General features: G+C 34.0%; 1 protein-coding gene and 1 long non-coding RNA gene across 2 annotated transcripts; both read left to right on the top strand.

The window, feature by feature from the left end:
- The first annotated feature begins 418 nt into the window (after positions 1-418).
- Positions 419-3,763, top strand: LOC136040708 (glutathione peroxidase 7-like). The gene is made up of 3 exons (XM_065725010.1): positions 419-440; positions 1,110-1,361; positions 3,063-3,763. Exons 1-3 carry the CDS (start codon positions 419-421, stop codon positions 3,350-3,352), a joined length of 564 nt encoding a protein of 187 aa, XP_065581082.1. The 3' UTR covers positions 3,353-3,763.
- Positions 3,764-9,565: 5,802 nt separating this feature from the next.
- Positions 9,566-19,357, top strand: LOC136040823 (uncharacterized). Its single transcript, XR_010620894.1, has 3 exons — positions 9,566-9,628; positions 16,197-16,375; positions 18,911-19,357. It is a non-coding gene; the product is annotated as an uncharacterized LOC136040823 (long non-coding RNA).
- The last annotated feature ends 1,093 nt before the right edge of the window (positions 19,358-20,450 follow it).

The raw sequence follows: 20,450 nt of genomic DNA on the forward strand, positions 1-20,450 counted from the left end.
GCCTTTGTTATATTGCCCCCTTCCTCTCCCAAGATTTTGCTTATTGATGCCCATGTCATATTGAGCCCCTCCCCTTAAGATTTTTTTCTAATATCTTCCCTTGACGGAGAAAACTAAGTGCAGCTTGGACGTGGCTCATTTGTTCACTTTTCCTTTTATCTAGCTCGTTTTGCACTTCACTATTTTTAATCGGTATTTTTTTTTCATTTAATAATCATATTCCTATTTATCATATTTATTCCTATATATTCCTATTTCAATTAACTCGTTACGGCCCAAGGCAGGTCAAAGTAGGCCTTTGAGAAAGATTATGGCAGGAAAGAGAGGAGAACTTTGAGCTAGGACTTCGCTACCCAGAACATTTTTTTTTTTTTTTTTTTTTTTTTTTTTTTGTAGTGTAACATTTCAGTGCGAAAGTATGCCTCCAGGCATGTGTACTGGTTTGTCATATCTATCTATGTAATTGTTGCAAATAAAAAATTAGCTATCTAGTTAAGTGCTAGAGTTATAGATATTCAGACTTATTTAAACTTACATCATTAAAAAAAAATTTCGTATTGAATGAAGCTGAATTTTTTTTTCGAAGTTCAAGAAAGGGCAGTCCCTAAAAATACTCTAGTATACCTGCTAGAAAAATAATAATAATAATTCGCTCAAAATTAGTCTCATTGTATAATTTCACATCTTTAGAGGTTTTCTACTGTGCTAACTTCCTTGATTGAAATATTCGCAGACATAGGATGTAAATTATTTTACAAACGGAGAGAAATTAAAAAGAAGTTTAAGAAAAACTTCTGGAAGAAGTTATCGGTCCTAGAAGTAAGTTGTTGTTTTTCGGGGTTTGAAGCGTTCTAACACCAGGTCATATGCATCCGTATCACTCAATTATACTAAGCCTTATGTAATCACTAACTTACTTGGGTGTCAATTTGGTCAATATTCACTGAACTAGATCATATATTACTTATCTTGCTATTGGTAGGGGGTTATTTACCTGCAGTAAGTAGAAGTATTAACGTTTGACGTTTCCTCTTCTTTTTCTTCCAGTTTTAATGGTTCCGTTTTAAAGTTTGCTTGTTATATTTCTTTGTCAATAATCCTTTTTTTAGGTGACGCTAGTCGTCAACGTGGATTTACAGATTCTCATTATAAAGCTTTAAATCGAATGCAAGATATAATTGGCTTTGAATATAGATTTCAAGTTTTGGCTTTTCCTTGTAATCAGTTTGGTGAGCAGGAGCCAGGTACCAACTATGACATCAAGAATTTTGTGTACGGAAATTATCGTGTTGAGTCTCCTGTGTTTTCGAAGATAGATGTCATTGGTGATAAATCGCATCTGGCGTTTAGAAACCTTGTTGGTAAGTAATTAGAATAAGAAAAGTGAACTGTTCATTGTAAATTGATAGCATATCCATAAAATTAATGTTTTTGCCTGTTTGACATACTCTCTCTCTTACCTATGCCTGATTGAGAATGCAACAAAGTGCAGCAACTAGCTTTTCAAAAATATAAGATAAAATTTCTGCAATTCTCATCTCCAAATCATAGCACAAAGAACTGATCTGAATGAACTAGCATCTGAATGGTGGCTAACCTTAATACTTGAGCATGGAACATGAGAAATACAATATTTTTCTGATAAGGCTGCCTTTTGGAAGACGGTAATTCATGGGGCTATAGGGACGAAACATTGTTTTTTTTGTATTCATTGATTTTGTGACATGCATAATATATGCATGAATTAATTTTATGAATAAAAAGTAGACAGAAACTAAGTTGTTAAAAAGAAAAGTATTGCAACAAAATGTGAAGACTGACATTCAAACTTAAAACAAGCATAAGTTAATTTGTATAAGAAGTCAAACTTAAAATGAACTGAAATTTCTACGAATGAAGAACTGAAACCAAAACATTTACACCAAACGAGGAGCTGTTTTGAATAGCTTCATTTTTTAATTGTAAGTTGTGTAAAGAAATCCAACGTTGTTGAAAATATATTACAATAATGTAATAAAATTAGCAAATTACTTTTTATAGTCTACCATTGTACCAATTTTGATTTGTTTTCATCTCTTTTTTCCTATTAAATCTATTCCTTCCACTTTTATAGAAGATATATTAGCTAAGTAAAGCTTTCAGTTTGACAAATTTCGGTAAAGCGCTAATGACAGTCTAGACCTTGGGGTGGGAAGGGTACCAACAGCGCACCCATTTATGGTAATTTGTGTTTGTTGTTGGACTTTAATTATGACTTAGTTTCTGTTCGCTCTAAGTTTCACTTCTGCCCGTTTCATAAAGTTAAAAAAATTTTCATCCGTAGAAACACCAACTTGTTCAAGAGCTTATAGGAAAAAGATTTAGTTTTTTGTACTAACTCTAAATATGTATTTGATTCAAATATCGGATTAAGATTGGAGTTAGATGTGAAAATAATTTACTTGTTTCCTCTAAAGCGCAAATGACACTCTAGAGCCAGACTTTGGGGTGGAGATGCTACCAACAGCGCACCCATTTATGGTAATTTCTGTTTGTTTTGAGTTGGACTTTATTTATGGCTTAGTTTCTGTTCGTTCTGAGATTCAGGGCTGTCATTTCCGTTCGGTTCCAAATATGTGTTTGATTCAAATATCGGATTAAGATTGGAGTCAGATTTTAGAAATCAATCCCGTTACCCAGGTAACGTTAAGATATAAATGAAAAAAGAAGGTCAATAATGCTTGGGTATGTTTTATAAATGAAGAATGATATGCAACCAAAAGTTCTGCTTTTTGTTAATCCAGCTGGAGCAAAACACAAAGCAAGACGCCCTTGAAGGCCTCTAGTAGGAAGAGATAATAGGTCAAGATTTCGCGAGAATACCATGGGAGTGTACTAAGATCGAAACTCTGAATGGAGTTGGTTATTGCAGCGATATGTTCATATGCATTTGCCTTTGGCGATTTTTGCCGTTCTGAGTTGTTAGTAGTTGTAGTAGAATATAAATAATCTTTTTCTTACGACTACATTCATTAGAAATGGTAAATGATCATTTCTAATATTAACTTCCGTTTTTATTCTAGCCCAATCATCTATACATCCAGAATGGAATTTATACAAATATTTGGATAATCCTGAAGGGAGGGTGATCAAAGCTTGGAGCACTAAAGTAACAATTGATGAGATATTCAGCGACGTTAAACGTGCTGTAGAAGAAGCAGGAAAAGACAATACTACGAAATTTCAAATCAAAGAAGAAGTTTTTAGTGAAGAAAGAAATAGAAGTAGTGACGAAGTTCTATTGAATGCTCAAGAAGATTCAAAAATTCCTAAGCCTATGATTGTCAGTGAAAGCGTAAAGGATGAATTATAATTTCATAGGATAGTTCTTTCATAATTCCTGGGCTGTAGTTCTGTCGTGTCTTCAGTATCAAACTTTCCTTGAAGTATTTTTATTTCTATTGTTTTCAAAAGCAACTTAACTTTTTCAGTGTTAGTAAAAATTGATATTCGGTGACGCTACCTGTAAATATAAAGTTTGTGCCTTTAAAACGGATTACTTTATGGAGTTTTCTGCTATATATTGAAATTTTAGTCTTCCGCTTAAGAAAATTAATAAAAAATTCGTAAGATTTTACGAATGGCTTTTCATGGTGCTTAAAATTTAATTTATAGTTGGGTAAAGAGGTAATGAGTCAAAGAAGTTTGGTACCTTTTGTTTTATTCTTCGTGAGTTGACGAAAACAAAGCAAAGATAAATTTAGGCGGATTTTTTTTTTTTTTTTTTTTTTTTTTTTTTTTTTTTTTTTTTTTTTTTTTTTTTTGATTATGTTTGATTCAATATTGCATGAAATGCCTATGGTTTTAGATCTGTTATTAGCTCTAATTTTTGATGTCTTCTATTTAAGATAAAACCTACCTTAAAGGTGATGGTCTATGATGTTATATTTCTGGTTCCGTTATTATTATATTTTTTTTACCTTGTATTTAGAATTTTGTAATAAAATGGTGTTAGATACAGTTACAACTAATATATAGATAGATAAATTTTTTTGATCTGAAGATTCGTAGAAAAAATCGACATCTTGAAAACGGAATTGACTGGAAGACAAAATAAAATAGAGAACAAATGCTCAAAGAAAATATCATAAACAGTATCAGGGATTATGCCTTAAGTATCCACTGTTTGAATTTTTCATTTAACAAGTGCTTTATTAACAATTTCTCCTATCACATTCGCGGGAGTTTCCAAAAAAATCATAAGTCATGTTTACCTCTAAATCAATCTAAATGGTGCTAAATGCTAAATGGTGCTAAGATCAATCAGACTAATTGGCACATTCACATGTATTTTTTAATAGCATTGTAGAAAAGGTTTGATAATAAGACATTAGAATTTTTTTTTCCAAGCAATATCAGGACCTCAAGTTTTTGAGAGTTTTTCCTCCATTCAAATCTAATGATTCCAACATGATGTATTATAAGCTGAAAATTGGAGCTATTATACTTAATGCTGATATTTAATTTGGGGTATCTACCATTCTTCTCTTTGAAGAAATTGCATTCTAACTTCTAAAAACTTCTAATCCCTAATTGCATTCTAACTTCTAATCCCGTTGATCATCGACCAAGATTCTAAAAGACTGAACATTTTTAGCCATCAACTGAAATTTCATGTTTTTCATGTAGATATTATGTAGATATTAGATATTCATGTAGATATTACTTAAACCCTAATAGGGACCCTAAGAATGTGTGCAAGAAGGTGAGAGAAAAAAAAAAGTGAAATCGACAACGCGCTCAGAGTCTTTCTTATTCATGTTGAAATATTTTATTGAAGAAGAGATTAGATCTTATTCTATCTTTTTTATTTTCTTAAAATATATGAAAATTAGTTTTTCTTTTTAGCGCAATCAGAGGCGATGCTATGGCATTGCTTATAGCAAAGGCCATATGGCTCTAATGTTTCATCATTTTTTCCCCAAAGGCATTTCATATGGAAGGGGTCATCGCATAAACTTCAGAAGGGACTCATTCCGTTTGAATCAGAAGTTCTAGTGACCTTTTTAAGAGTCAAAAGAGATCGGAGGGCTACTAGCCATCCCTAACGCCCTTTTCTCCCCAAATACATCGTATAAACATTTTGAGACATCCATTTTAATAAAAATTGTTAAAAGATCATTTAACAAAAACTCCTGGGTCGACACAAACTTCAGGGCCTGGGCGTAGGGTTTTTTCAGTTATGTCCTGGGAGCATATATGATTCTTATAGAACGGATGCTCGTATAAACCTCAAAGATGGCTCATTTCATTGGAAATTGAAAGTTCCCATTCACTTTTTAAGAGTCAAATGAGATCAGAGGGCGACTAGCCCTCCCACGCTCTTCTTTCCCAAAAACATCGGATAAAGAATTTTGAGATAGCCATTTTTTAAAGTTGTTTGAAGATCCTATAACGAAAACTTCAGGGTCTGCACAACCCATATAGCCTGGGGGCAGGCGTTGTAAGTTATATCCTAGGAGCATATATGGTTGTTGTAAAGGGAATGCTCCAATAAACTTAAGAGGGCTCATTGATTGGAAATTGAAATTTCTATTTCACTTTTTTAGAGTCAAAAGAGATCATCTGGTAACTAGCCCCTCCCCCTCTCCCAACCCGTTTTTCCCCAAACCCATCCGACAAAAATTTTGATGTAACTATTTTTTTAAAAATAGTCGAAACATCAGATAATAATACTCAGGGTCGGCAAAACTCCCAAGGGTCCAGGGGTAAGCTTTATAAGTTATTCTCTGGGGGCATATATGGTTCTTAAAGAAGGGATGCTCGTATAAACATTATAGAGGGCTCATTTGATTGGAAATTCAAAGCTCTGGTTCCCTTTTACAGAGTAAAAAAAGAGACCAAAGAACAACAACCCTTCTCCCACCACGTCCTTTTTTCCCTAAGCCCATGTGGTCAAAATTTTGAATTAGCCATTTTTTTAAAAATAGTTCGAAAATGCGATAATGAAAACTCCGGAGTCGACACGAACCCCTAAAGCACTGGAGCAACAGTTATAAGCTATGTTCCTAGGCCATATAAGGTTTTTTGTAGGGGGGGGGGGGGGGTCTTAGAGACTTCAGAGGTGACTCATTGAAAGTTCTAGTTACATTTTTATGAGTCAAAAGGGATCGGAAGGTATCTACCAACTCCCCAAACCTACTCCCTTTTCCACAATTGTATCGGAACCAAATTTTGTCATTGCCAGTTTGTTCAAAAGAGGCCAACAATCAGATAAAAAAATATTTAGGGTCAACATAACCTCCCCCCTCCCTAGAGCCTGGGAAGAGTTGTAATTTATGCTGTGGGGGCATATAAAGTCTTATGGAATACGTGGTCGTATACAACTCGGGGGAACTCATATGATTAGAAATTGAAAGTTCTAATTCCCTTTTTAAGAGTCAAAAGTGATCTGGTTGCCAATAACCCCTCCTCGCTTCCTCCACCAGCCCTCTCTTCCCCAAAAGGGTCTGATTGAATTTTATATAGCCATTTTGTTAAAAATTTACCAAAGATCACCAAACACTACAGGGATAACACAGCCCGCCAGAACCTTCGGGTAAGGGTTGTAAATTGGATTAACTTCGGAGATGCCATATTCGATTTTAATTTGAAATTTCTAGTCACAAGTGATCAGAAGGCAACTACCCCCTTCCTCCCTTGGAAGACCCCCTTTCCCCAAATGTATCTGATCAAAATTTTTAGATCTCCATTTTGTTCAAAATAGTTTAAAGATCAAATAACAAAAGCTCAGGGGTCAACATAGCCCGGGGGAAGTGTTGTAAGTTATGGCCCCCGAAGGAGGGGGCAGATAAGGTTTTTGTAAGGGGTGATCGTGTAAACATCAGAGGTGGCTTATTTGATTTTAAATTGAAATCTCTAATTAACTTTTTAAGAGTTATAAAAAGTGATGTTGGACACATATCCCCCCCCCCCCTTCACCCTCTTTTCCCCAAATGCACCCGCTCAGAATTTGGGATAACCATTTTGTTTGAAATTTTTCAACGATCAGATGACAAAACTTCAAGGTTCACATACCCTTGCCCCCCGAAACCCGTGGGAAGAGTTGAATTTTATGCCCCCGGAAAAGGTCGGAATAACTTCGAAGGGGACTCAAATGATTAGAAATTGCAGTTTAAATTGGAATCTCTAGATCAATTTTTAAAAGTCAAGAGCAATCAGACTGTTTGCATCCCCCCCCCCAACTTTTCTTTTTCTAAATGCTGTCTATCAAAATTTTAAGTTAGCTAATTGCTATACTCATGGGTTTGATAGTCCGAAATACAAGAGCTGAATGAACATTATTCATTTTTGTTTATTTTATTGCATTTTAGTTTTTTTTTAATGTCGAGTGAAGTCCCATAGTTTTGGGTACTTCGGAAAAACAATAATATCATAAACATTATCCATGGAACTATAAGAATCAGGATACAAAGTTTGTCAAAAATGTAAGTTTTTTCTAATATTGAATGTGCTTCGACCTGGTTTTTCGGTTATGTTAAAGTGTTTGGAGGTTATATGCTATTGTATATACCCTTAGCTCTTCTACAACATTTCTCTTGTGACCTTTTGACACCCATCCTGCACACAGTGTGCTTTCATTATATTTTACACCCCCTCAACATTTTGAATTTCAACATAATATTCTTTGCCTTTTTGGAGACTCGGGATCAAACATGCCCTATTTTCCCAACAAAAAACCCTTTATATAAACAATCGACAAATTATATAACTTAAAATACTTACCCCAGGGAGTCTGGGGGTTACGTCATCCCTGGAGTATAGTTATTAGTAATTTTGACTATTTTGAACGAGATATTCCAAAATTTTGATCAAATGTCTTTGGAGGAAGGGCAGCTAAAAAGAGAATGCTAGGGAGATCGATTGCCCTCCGAACACTTTTTAACATCCTCCTCAACATTGCAATCAAATAAGCCTTTTCCCAAGTTTGTGCGATCAGCCCTTCCAAATGAAATGCCTCTGGTAAATTCATAACAATAATAATAATACATTTAAGTCTTGTGACCTTTTACTATAGGCAACATTAGTTCATTCTTTACGACAAACAGCCAACTGGTTTTGTGCATCTTATTTGAAGGTCTTCAATTTTTCCTTATTTTTGATTAAGTTTAAACTTAATACACTCATCTATTCATGTGATATTGCATATACACTTTTTTGATAACAGAATGCATATAGTATCTTTAAATTGGGTTTAAAATGCTCCACATCATTCCCTAAAGGTTCACCTTAATACCCTTACCCTTTTCAAACACACCTAGAATATAGATCTCCCTTTTCTTTTTGATAAATCCTGCATATAAAAGAGGGCAAATTGCAAAATCTGTAAACCTTGTCCCGGGGAAGTTGGAGAGGGGGGCGATTGCATCTACGGAGGAACAGTTACTGGAGTGTTACTGTTTCGAAAAAAGAAGATTTTCCAAACATTTTCTTAGTGATGGGAAAAGGGAGCATCTAAAAGGGGCAAGGGGGCTTGCTGCCTTCCAAAAACTTTTCGATGTCCCCTAAAATTTTCAACTTAATACCCTCAGACATTCCTTATATATTGATGGTACGTCCTTCTGAAAACCAGCACGTACACAGTGTGTTTTACTGTGTCCGTTGTCGTTTTTCAAAGCTGTGGGGGCTATGTCATTCCCATATTAATAGTCGTTGAAGCTTATGACTATCTTGAACAAAAAGTCTATTACTAAATAATATGGAATATTTTTGAAAGAAAGGCAGCTAAGAAGGTCCTTAGAGAGGGCTGGCGGCCCTCCAACCACTTTCAACATCCTCTAAGTTTCAACTTAATACCCTCAGCCGTATTTAAAATACCCTCTTATTAAATAGACTGAATGGTAGTGTCTTTTGTTTTAACATAACAAACCCCTCAACATCCTCCATAATTTCAGCTTAATACCCTTAGCCTTTTCGGATACACCCATAATCAAATATTACCCCTTCTTCAAATGATAAATTCTGCTTGTAAACAATGGGCAAATTCAATAATTTAAATCCTTGTCCGGGGATATGGGAGGGGGGCGTTGCATCTCTGGAAGTATAGCTATTAGATCTTCTGACCAGTATGAGCAAAACGACGATCCCAAAATTTTGATCAGTGCTGAGGAGAGGGGGCCCTTAAAATTGGCAATGGGTGGGGGTGGGTTGTTGTCCTCTAATCTAATAAGAAAATTCACACTTAATGGAAATTGTAGGAAAACAGTTTATATTTGAGTGGCCTAGAAAAAAAAGGTTTGAATTGTCTTTGGACTAAAGAAATTAGCATATCTTCAGTTTCCTGATTCCACACTTCCAAATCCTTTTATAAGTTTTCTCTGGAACTCTTTCCATATTGGTCATCTTTACGAACTTTTGAAAAAGTTAACTAAAGTTTAACTTTAATGCTTACTCACGTAAAGGTTTAAGGAAGGCTAACGAAGCAACTTTTAGAGCTTTGCAGACAACTTTACAAACTTTACGGACGTCATCTAAGCCATCCTTAAGGCTTTCTATTATCCCGTTTCATTTTAATCATTTAAAAACAGCAACAAAAGAAATATGGTGGGAGGGTAGGCAGTACTTTATTTTTCTATTTCAATCAAGTGTGGTAAGTTGAACGTTTGTATCTTCTTGTAGTTTAGATTTTAGTATTTCTTTTAAGGGAAAGATGGGAAAATTATGAGATGGTTAATTTAAATGGCTGTAAATAGACAACTGTGGTGTCACTACAGCCAATTGTTATTTAGAAAATGGTATTAAAACTTAGTTGGATGTTAGTATATAAGTACTCCTGCTCGAAGTGAACACAACATTGTATTGTCAATACTTTTATTATTGTAAAATGATTTATTAATTCATTCCTTGGTGACTATTAATTCAATAAATAAATAGGCTAATAGGTTGTCAGAATGTTAGTTTTTCTCTGAGTTGGCCCAACTGTAAACAAGAAGCAAGAGTAGGAAGTTTACCATTACATTAGCTTTTCTAAAATTTGTATTGGGTTCCTTATGCTAGCCATATAATATGCTAGCCACATAACCTTATGCCACATAATGGTTTAAAGATGTAGCAGAATAAAAAAAAAAACAAAATTAGAGTAGGATTAGGACTATCAGTAGTCCTCCTTATTCAATTTGATTTGTATTTAGTGGTAAAATAATGGAAAAATTTAAAAATCACAATTTAAAAATTGTGACTAACTCCAATCTGAAAGCTTCAGCATTTTTTTGTCAATAAAGTGAAAGTTTATTTTTTCAATGTTGACTTTACAGAAATCATAAACTGCAGTTGCTGTCTTATTTGATTTGCATCTGAAAGTCAAAAGGCTGGCTTTTTAAAAAAATTCTCTTAACAGTTCCCCTCAAGCCATCACATATTGATTTCCTGTGGCTTGTTGCAAAGAATGAATGTTTGGCTTTCATACCAAAGTCTTCATGATGGTTTGTTGGGTTTTTGAAACTATTTCTATTTTTGTATTGACCAGTACAGCCGTAAGTGAAATAATGAACTTGGTTTATTTTGGGATGATTTTCTTTCAGCCATTTCGAAATTTCTTTTAGTATGTAATTCACAAAACAAGTGTCATGTTGTATATCATCACTTATGTCTTTCATTTCAAACAGTTTGTGGTAACAAACTGTAGTAAGGAGTGACCTGGCTCAATAGTAACTAAAACTCTAAAAAATGGAATTTTGATGCCTATCACTACATCAAAAGAATCACCTTTTAATGCTGATTTTGAATATATTCAAGTAGAGTTCAACTGGATGAATTGTGTTCTAGTGACAACTTTGGTTCTGTGATAACTCTCTCTCAGGTTCTGCTCTATTTCAGCTTTGGCATGCTAATTGCTTGATTAGGACAGTTAAGACACCAATGCTAGGTTAAAGACACCAAAGTTTATATATGAATGAAGTACACATATGTCTGTTTGTTTCCTGTGACCATACATTAAAACAGCTAAAGAAAAAAAGATTGAAACATTGGACTTTGGTACAACTATATTGAAACCATGTAAATGGTTACAAACAAATATATATTGAAAAATATCATAGAAAAGAAGTGTCATATAAGGTGTGAAAATTCCACAAAACAGAAAGAAGTCCTTGCAAGATGCAAGCAAGGCCATATCCAAAGGGTAAGTCCGCTTCCCCCCCCCCCCCCCCCCTCAAAATGTTTGTTCGACTCGTAAAAACGTAAAAAATTGAAAATAAAAATTTTTTTAGTGCATTTTTTGAAGTTTTTGCATATCTTGATTATATAATCATGCATTGGCGATGGCTGTTGTCTGGGCTGAGTTGTCTCACCTACCAAAGTGCCGAACTTGGTAACACCAACAATCAATTTGTTGCAGCCAAAATAGGGCTTTGCCTAAAAGATACTAAAACCAACCAGTCCATTTTGGTGACCTTATCCAGAGGTTTGGCAAAATGCTGCTGTCTGACATCTGGATAACATCATTCGTTCTGTGATAACTCTCCACTTCTGTTTCAGTGATAACTTTGGAACTTATTTTGAATGGTGTAAGAATAATTTTCACTGAAATCCATTATTACAATTGCAGTATTCAAAGGCAGATCTTCTTTCAGTTTTTTGAATGTTTTAGACTGTGATTTTGTAATATATGAATGTGGGATTAGGTTTTCTACTGATTTGCTCAGTAAAGAAATAAAGCTTTCAATGCTGATTGATTGCTTAACTATTTCTGTCCTGTGAGTATTAACCATTTGGCTTATAATTATTTCTTCTTCTAAATCATAATCTTCACTCAATTTTGCAGTTAAATATTCAATCAGGGCATCATCAGATGGACAGTTGTCACAATGGCATAGTATACACTCATTGTTTTCAACATTACAAATCAACATCTTGATCAAATCTTTGTAACTTTCTTCAATTTTTACAACATCTAGTAACAATTTCACATTCTGGTGTATGCTGCATACACATACTGTATGGGTACCTGCTGACCCAGCAAGGACATACTGCTTTGGTCTTATATTGCAAAATTTTGGGAATCCTATATTCAAGTTGGGGCATTCCCATATAAAAGAAGAGTAAAGCTCTCTCAAATTACTGAGAATAAGTCTTTTGCATGTAAATATTTTTTTAATGCTCACTTTATCTTTTGCTCTGGGTATAACTCTTGAATTCTCATCACTTTGGTAAAAGTCTGTCACAAGTTTAACTGTGTTTTTGGAGAGTGTTACCTTTTTTAGCGTCAGGGATAGCTAGGATACCTTTTTCTTTTTTAAGTTTTCTTGCTTGTTCTACCATATATTTGGTCACCTGAAATTCTGTTGCTACTTTTTTCTGCCATTTCTTTGAAAAGGCCCACGAGCTTATCAAAATCTTCTGCTTTTTTGATAAAATTTCTTTTTTCTTCTGACATTTCAATGTCTTAATCTAGAGCTTTCAAGATTTTTTTTTCTTTTCTTGCATTTGTTTGTGAAAGGGAGACATTTCTAGATTCAAATGAATCCAATTCAATCAGTAGTTCATCATCAGATTCATTTTCATTGATTTTAGTTTTTTCTTCACAGAAGTTTTGACATGAAGGGCATCTCTTTAGTCCAGGTTTAATAGAAATATTTTTTTCACACAATTGTTTTGAAAAACTTAAATGATACACTTCTTAGTGACTTTTTTATTTGCTTTTTGTGTTTTTTTAATGAATATGCATACTGTTTGATATTTTTCAAACACATTGAGAAAGTAGTAGCTATGATGGGAACAAACATTTTTAAATTCAATTAAATTGATTCCAGATCCAAGTTGAATTAATTATTTTTCTTCCTTGGTTAATTCTGATACAGATTGTAATTTTTTGGAAGGTGTTTAAGTTGTCGGAAAACAGTCTGATTGTTTAAATAGTCCAATCCTTCAAGCTTGAGGATTTGTCATTTTGATTTCCGCCTACCCCATTTTAAAACTTCAATTTACTTTCAAACCAAATGTTTCAAATTGCGTATTCTTTTAGTTGGTCGGTAATTTTGTTACTCATAAATAATGTTGAATATCTTTCAAATATGTGAAAAAGCCATGTATCTTTTTTGTTTATCTGTTAGCCTATGTATCTAGGAGTATGTAAAAAAAAAAAAAATATGAACACTCTACCAGGTCTGAGACCTGAGATATTTTATATTTAAGGAAATTTTATATTTAGAAGGATCTTGTTCTTCAGAGCTCTTATTTTAAATCTCTAGTGACATTGGGGGAGTTGGAGGGGGAAACTAGAAATCTTGGAAAACGTAAAAATTGAGGTATCTTATGCATGGATGATCGGATCTTAATGAAACTTGATATATAAAAAGATCCTATGTCTCATACGTTCTATTTTCAATTAGAATGGGATCCAGGGACATAGGGGGCTGGAGGGGGAAAACAGAAATCTTGGAAACCAGAAATCTAGGAAAACGCTTAGAGTGGAGAGATCGGGATGAAACTTGATAAGAAGAATAATCACAAGTTCTAGTTACGTATATTGACATAACTGAACGGATTCAGTCTCTTGGGGGGAGTTTGGGGGGATATGTTAATTTGGAAAAAAATAGAAAAATTGTGGTATTTTCAACTTAAGATCTGTTGACCTGATTTTAAGGAAATTTTATATTTAGAGGGAACTCATGTCTCAGAGCTCTTATTTTGAATCCCGACCAGGTTTGGTGACACTGGAGGGAATTGGAGAGGGAAACCGAAATCTTGGAGAATGCTTAGATCGGAGAGATTGGGATGAAACGTAATGGATAGAATAAGCAAATGTTGTAGATATATTACTGACATAACCGGACTGAATCCGCTCTCTTTGAGGGAGTTGGGGGAGTCCAGTGCTTTGGCGAGTTTGGTGCTTCTGGTCGTGCTAGGATGGTCAAAATTGGTAGGTGAGTCAGGGACCCGTACAAATTGTCTTGATAAAGCTGTTTCTCCCGATTCGACCGTTTGAGGGAGGGGGGGGGCTGAAGGGAGAGGTAAATTTTAGAAAAAATGAGGTATTTTTAACATACCAGTGGGGGATCGGATCTTGATGAATTTAGATATTTAAGAGGTTGTTGTGTCTCAGAGCTCTTATTTTGAATCCCGACCGCCATTAAGCCTCTGATTTTACTTTTAAATCAATCTGTTGATTCTTAAAATTTTGTTAAAGCTTATACCATATGAGCTCTTGGCTCTTCCGACCTTGTCACAAGTGCAATATGAGCTCTTAGCTCTTGTTTCAAAACAAGTGTTTAATATTAAAAATACAGGTATATTTGAATCGTGAAATATACATATATTTCTGGGAAGGGGCTAGGTTGGAAGGCTACCCTCATTCCATATGTACCTGAATTCCAAGTGAAATGTATGAATGTTGTCTGAATCAAAGATATCAGACAACATATTCCTAAGCTGTGTGATGATGTAAACAAATGCTCCTAAGCTGTGTGATGATATTGTGTCTGCATTTTGTAATTCTTTTTTCTTACCTAAATTTTATCTTTTCAGGACCCATTTTGGGGCCAGTACCCAAAGCATGGTACTATGGTATTTCTTGGGTTCGTCTGCAGGCATGTTTTGTATAATGTAGCACATTAGGTTTCTAATTAACACATTAATGTAGCACATTAGGTTTCTATTAGGTTTAATTCTATTAGGTATTCTATTAGGTTATCAATTAGGTTTCTCAATAGTTTATGGTTTTAGATAGTGATATTGAGTTATGGAGTGTTCTTGGTACGGAAAAATATTCCCTTGAATTTTTCCTTTTTTTCCTCATTTTTTGGGCTAAAAAAACTGAATGTTCGAAGAGATCACCTAGTCGACGACGCACTAGCAATTGTAAGTAAAGACAGTTTACTATCAATATACGCAAGACCTAACTCAAATGCTTTTACCTATAATTTGGTTTCACAAAAATTCTGATTATCTATCTAAGACTTCCAATAGAAATGGATAATTTCAGATTTTTAAGTCATAGACAGAGACAGCTTATGCTTAGGCACTCTTAAAGTGTACGTACAGCTGCTGACTTTAAAGTAAGAGTACTGACAAACCTGTGGGTTATTTGGGTGGTGCCCTCCCTGCAGGTATATCTTTGAACCTTTTGATCATTCTAAGGGAAGTGGCCAATTCAAACCTTTGATTTTGTGCAGTAGAGGGTTGCTGTGTCCCAGTAACAAAAAGGGTACTGTAGGAGGGCTTCTGCTTTTTTAGTACTTTTGGCTGTTAAAACATTAAGAGTATCTTCAATTTCATTGGCGAGTATTTCACACCTTATATGACAGTTCTTTTCTATGATATTTTTCAATATATATTTGTTTTTTACTAATTACACGGTTTCAATATAGTTGTACCAAAGTCCAACGTTTCAATCTTTTTTTCTTTAGCTATTTTAATGTTTGGTCACAAGAAACAAAGAGACATATGTGTACTTCATTCATATACAAACTTTGGTGTCTTTAACCTAGCATTGGTGTCTTAACTGTCCTAATCAAGCAATTAGCATGCCAGAGCTGAAATAGAGCAGAACCAGAGAGAGAGTTGTCACACAACCAAAGTTGTCACTAGAACACAATTCATCCAGTTGAACTCTACTTAAATATATTCAAAATCAGCATTAAAAGGTGATTCTTTTGATGTAGTGATATTTAAATGTAGTGATAATTTACATATTGTACCATGAGAGATTTATAGAACATAAGTTATATAAAAGACATGATTATAAAGTTGTTAATACACTAAAATAATCATAGAAAGGCATCAGTCTGATTGATTATAAATGGGAATTATTTAAATTTTATTGGTATCATGGCTAAAGAGATGGCTGAAAACTAGTAGAGAACAAGCCATGCACATATTGGGCTAAATTTGATTCCCAATCCTCTGAATTATCTGGGTTGTAGCAGTAGCTAGCAACATAGTAAGAGGCAATCAGGCAATTCATGCCAAGTTCCTGCCTGGGATCTGGGTCGTGTCCTAAAGTTTTTAAAAGCTACTCGATTTCTTTGCTTTTTGAATATGGGTATGAAAAATCTTAATCTTAAGACGGTATTCATTACTGCCATAGCATCAGGTCGTCGAAGGACTGCATTATTCCATTAGTTCTAGACATTCAAGGTAGACCTTGAATGTCTAGGAATGTGTAGAACTGCATTATATTGATTAAACTTTATTAGCTGATGCATGTTTTTAATTCGCAGGCGAAGTGAAAAAGAGGAGGAGGAGGTGGCAGAAGAGGAAGAGGAGGTAGAAGATGAGGAGGAGACAGAAGATGAGGAGCAGGAAGATGAGAAGGCAGAAGAGGAAGATGAGGAGGAGGAGGTAGATGGGGAACAGGAAGATGGGGAGGAGGAGGAGGATATTCAAGCGGAAAGAACAGGTTTATTTTGGAAAATGATATATAAATTGCTCTTCAGATATTTACGCTTTGTTTAAGATACAATCCTAGCCCATTATATGAAAATGAGAATTGATTAATTCAGGAAAAAGTTATACGGTACAGAAACATAAAAATGAGGATGATTCTGTACTTTCCTTTGGATATGGGTGTAGAATAGTATAGGGCGATAATTTGATTGAACGATATATTGATGTTATTGCTTTCAACATTTCTAATAACATTTTTGCTCAGTTTAATTTTAGAGTTTGGCAAAAATAAATAACAAAATTTGTAATTAAAGAGTATTTTGCATCTTTTTTCCAATTTTGAATAAAATGAAAAAGACTTCCATTTCCTGAATGAACATTACAAAAACCCTGATTTGGAATTAGTCGGGTTCAGGATAAAGAAAAATAAGTTACTGGCTATTTTTGGCTATTTAAATATGCAACATGTCAATATTTTCCCCTGAGAATCGGTTCAGCCTCCCAGAAATTAAGGAAAGAATTTTTTTTGTTCAACTGAAAGCAAGGAGCAACATTAAAACTTAAAAGAACATAAATTTTCCCGTATATGAAGGGGATAGCCCCTCCTCAAACCTCGCTCTTCACGCCAAAGTTTATTTTGTATATCATGACTCTTATTAACCTGCTCATGTGTTTCAGGTATTGTGTTTAAATAATTGGCACACAAGAGTTGTGTGCTCATCAACTATCATTGTCTGACTGATAATGTGCCTTCACACAGTAAAAAAATACGAGTAAGGAATCTCTCAAAGACTTAAAGTTTTAATAATGGTCCTAAAATGGGGTCAAAAAACAAAATAAAAAATGAGGCTTGGATCACAAAAGTTGAAATACCCATTATATTCTATCCTAGTTGCTTAATTAATGACCATCATTGCAGTGATATATCTAAGGAATAAGAAATATGATATCTTGTATGTGGGTAGGGATGCAGCATTGTATTTTGTGGTGGACAGTGGGTCATTCCTTGTCAAGTCAATGAGGTCATGACACCCACCTCTTTAGATTTTGATGAAACTGGGCTCAATAATTTTATTTGCAATCCTATTGATAAATACCAAATTTTATTTCTCTATCTCTTAGTTTTTTTTTCTACAAATTTCTTAATTTTCCTCATTTATGCAATTTTAGGCCTTGGATTTGTGACTTGCAATGTAACTTGTAGCTTAAAAAATAATATCTTGAAAACTATTAAAAGCTGGCAGCAGGTTCTGGAGGGTGAAGAAATAGAATTTCAGCATCTTCTTCTTCATGAAACACAGTTTTAACAAGTCCAAAGTACCACTTTCCATTGTATTTTGCAGCCACATAATGGTTTAAAGATGTAGCAGAATAAAAAAAAAACAACATTAGAGTGGGATTAGGACTATCAGTAGTCCTCCTTATTCAATTTGATTTGTATTTAGTGGTTTGAAATAATGGAAAAATTTAAAAATCACGATTTAAAAATTGTGACTAACTCCAATCTGAAAGCTTCAGCATTTTTTTTTCAATAAAGTGAAAGTTTATTTTTTCAGTGTTGACTTTACAAAAATCATAAACTGCAGTCGGTGTCTTATTTGATTTGCATCTGAAAGTTAAAAGGCTGGCTTTTTAAAAAAATTCTCTTAACAGTTCCCCTCAAGCCAACACATATTGATTTCCTGTGGCTTGTTGCAAAAAATGAATGTTTGGCTTTCATACCAAAGTCTTCATGATGGTTTGTTAGGTTTTTGAAACTATTTCTATTTTTGTATTGACCAGCACAGCCGTAAGTGAAATAATGAACTTGGTTTATTTTGGGATGATTTTCTTTCAGCCATTTCGAAATTTCTTTTTGTATGTAATTCACAAAACAAGTGTCATGTTGTATATCATCACTTATGAAGCAATGGCTGGAAGTTAAAAGTTTATCATCCTTTTCAAACAGTTTGTGGTAAATTTGATTTCAAAGGATTTCAATAAAAGGGGTACCAGAATTGATAATAAGTAAAATACGCTTAGCTATATATATATATATATATATATATATATATATATATATATATATATATATATTGTATAATATATTAGTTCTTCATCACTTTTTCGATGGTTTTATCTACGTGGGGCTCTTAGAAAATGTAAATTTTTTAAATCACACCTTATCTACCTATGAAAGTTTTTGCCCAGAAAATTTCTTTTCCGCCAAAAACTAATCCATTCTACCCCCGCCCCTCCTTAGGTAGTGCTCATTTTCACATTTAGTATTTATCTTGTATTGACTAATTCAGTTTTAAGGAACACATTTGTATCTGTGCTTTTCCTATATCACAAAATGTTCCAGGAAAGTCTAAAAGGATTTGTTAATAGCAAGCATAATTACATGTGAAGAAAAAAGGTCTTGACCAGACATTACAACCATCTTGAGGTTTTCGCTCTTGTAATGTATTTAGCCAGTCTTCAAAATTTATCTTTTTATAAATTTTTTAGTTCGGAAAAACATATTGTCTATTGTCTGCAAATGATTGACTTTTCTTTTCTTTTCTAGATAATGAAGTAGGTGGGCAGTAAATTACGGAACTCTCTGTATAAGCCTGTTCTCTGTTGCATTCGTCCTTTTGTGTATAGACGCTTATTTTTACATAAAAAGACAGTGCAGCAGAACTGGTTTCTTAAAATTTTAAAGTTTAAATAAAAAAAAACAAGGGTTCTAAACCTCAAGTTAAATAGAATCTCAGTAAAATTCGCGTATATTTTTTTTTTGCTCCCCTTTTTATATTTTACTAAAAAAAATAGAACCCTCAAAAAATTTCTAATCAATTTTGCTTCAATTTTTTGCTCATCCTTCACCTAACGAATTTACTGCTCATTGAAGCTGTGCAATTATGTGGCCTCTGCTCCTGACAAAGAACCTCTTCCTGACTCAACATACAACAACATTATTTTATTTTATATTTTAATATAAATTCAATCAATAAAATATTGTTTCTTTGTATTCTTGCAAACTGCTTGTTGTTCTTAGAGCTAGGGATAGTTCATAGGGACGGAGTACAAGGTAGAGAAAATTAAAATAAATACATAACTATGTTTATCAAAACAATATATGAAGAGCACTTACTATACACGAACAACTATTGTATACTTTCAACTTTAAGCATCCCCTTTTAAGAAGGGGATGCCATGAAGGAAAAGTGATATTGTGGTTATGTTTCAAAAACAGTTTCGACAGACCTATTTTGGGCCCACCATTTTATATTTGCGGATTAATGCTAAACTTAAAAAATGTAGCTAGGACTTTTTTATATATAGAGTGAACCTGATAAAAGTAGGAAAGGGGATCTTGCTTGTCCAAAAACCCCAATGCCAAGGTTTACTGTATCTATATGCTTACTAATGGCGAAGTAATAATCATAAAATGACTAAAATGATTCATTCTTTCGAAAAATGGCTCTCGGAAAACTTCAAAAATGGCTCTCATCTCTTTACTTTCTTCACTATTCTGTGGATAAGTGTGAAGCAAACAGTGAAACCCTTTTAAAATATTCTTGTGCTTTAAGAGACGTTCTTCTATAAAGTTTTATACTTTCAATCCAGAAGATGAATAAGTTAATTCTTTAAAATTGTTCTGTGCTTTCGGCTGAGACATTTCTTCTGTGTATCTGCCTGTCTACAATCCTTGTAAAACTAATTGTAGTTCCATTCAATTTGGCCAAATTTCCATTCAATTTGGCCGAAGAAAATAAAATCAGTGAAAAATAGAATGTTAAACTTTATTTTGCCGTGGGGGGAGGGAAGGTGTCAGCACGCCATAAGTTGAACACCTTACGAATCGTGCATGTTGTTTCAATATCTCTGGTGGGGTGTCCATATTGCTGATGGACGGGTTCTCTTTAGTAACAAACGTAGTGAGAGCCAATTCAAGTTTTGTTCCACTTTCTTTTTGTAGCTCTTTAATGTTAACAATGTTTGATATAGCAACAGGGCCCTTGACTGATACCTAGTGCTTTGCTCAATCTTTGACAAAATTTTTTAAGGCCTACTACCGCTCTATCTTGATAGGTCCATAGAACTTGCTTGCTTTTTTTTTT

The sequence above is a fragment of the Artemia franciscana genome, chromosome 21 (genome assembly GCF_032884065.1).
Source record: "Artemia franciscana chromosome 21, ASM3288406v1, whole genome shotgun sequence".
Taxonomy (NCBI): Eukaryota; Metazoa; Arthropoda; class Branchiopoda; order Anostraca; family Artemiidae; genus Artemia; species Artemia franciscana.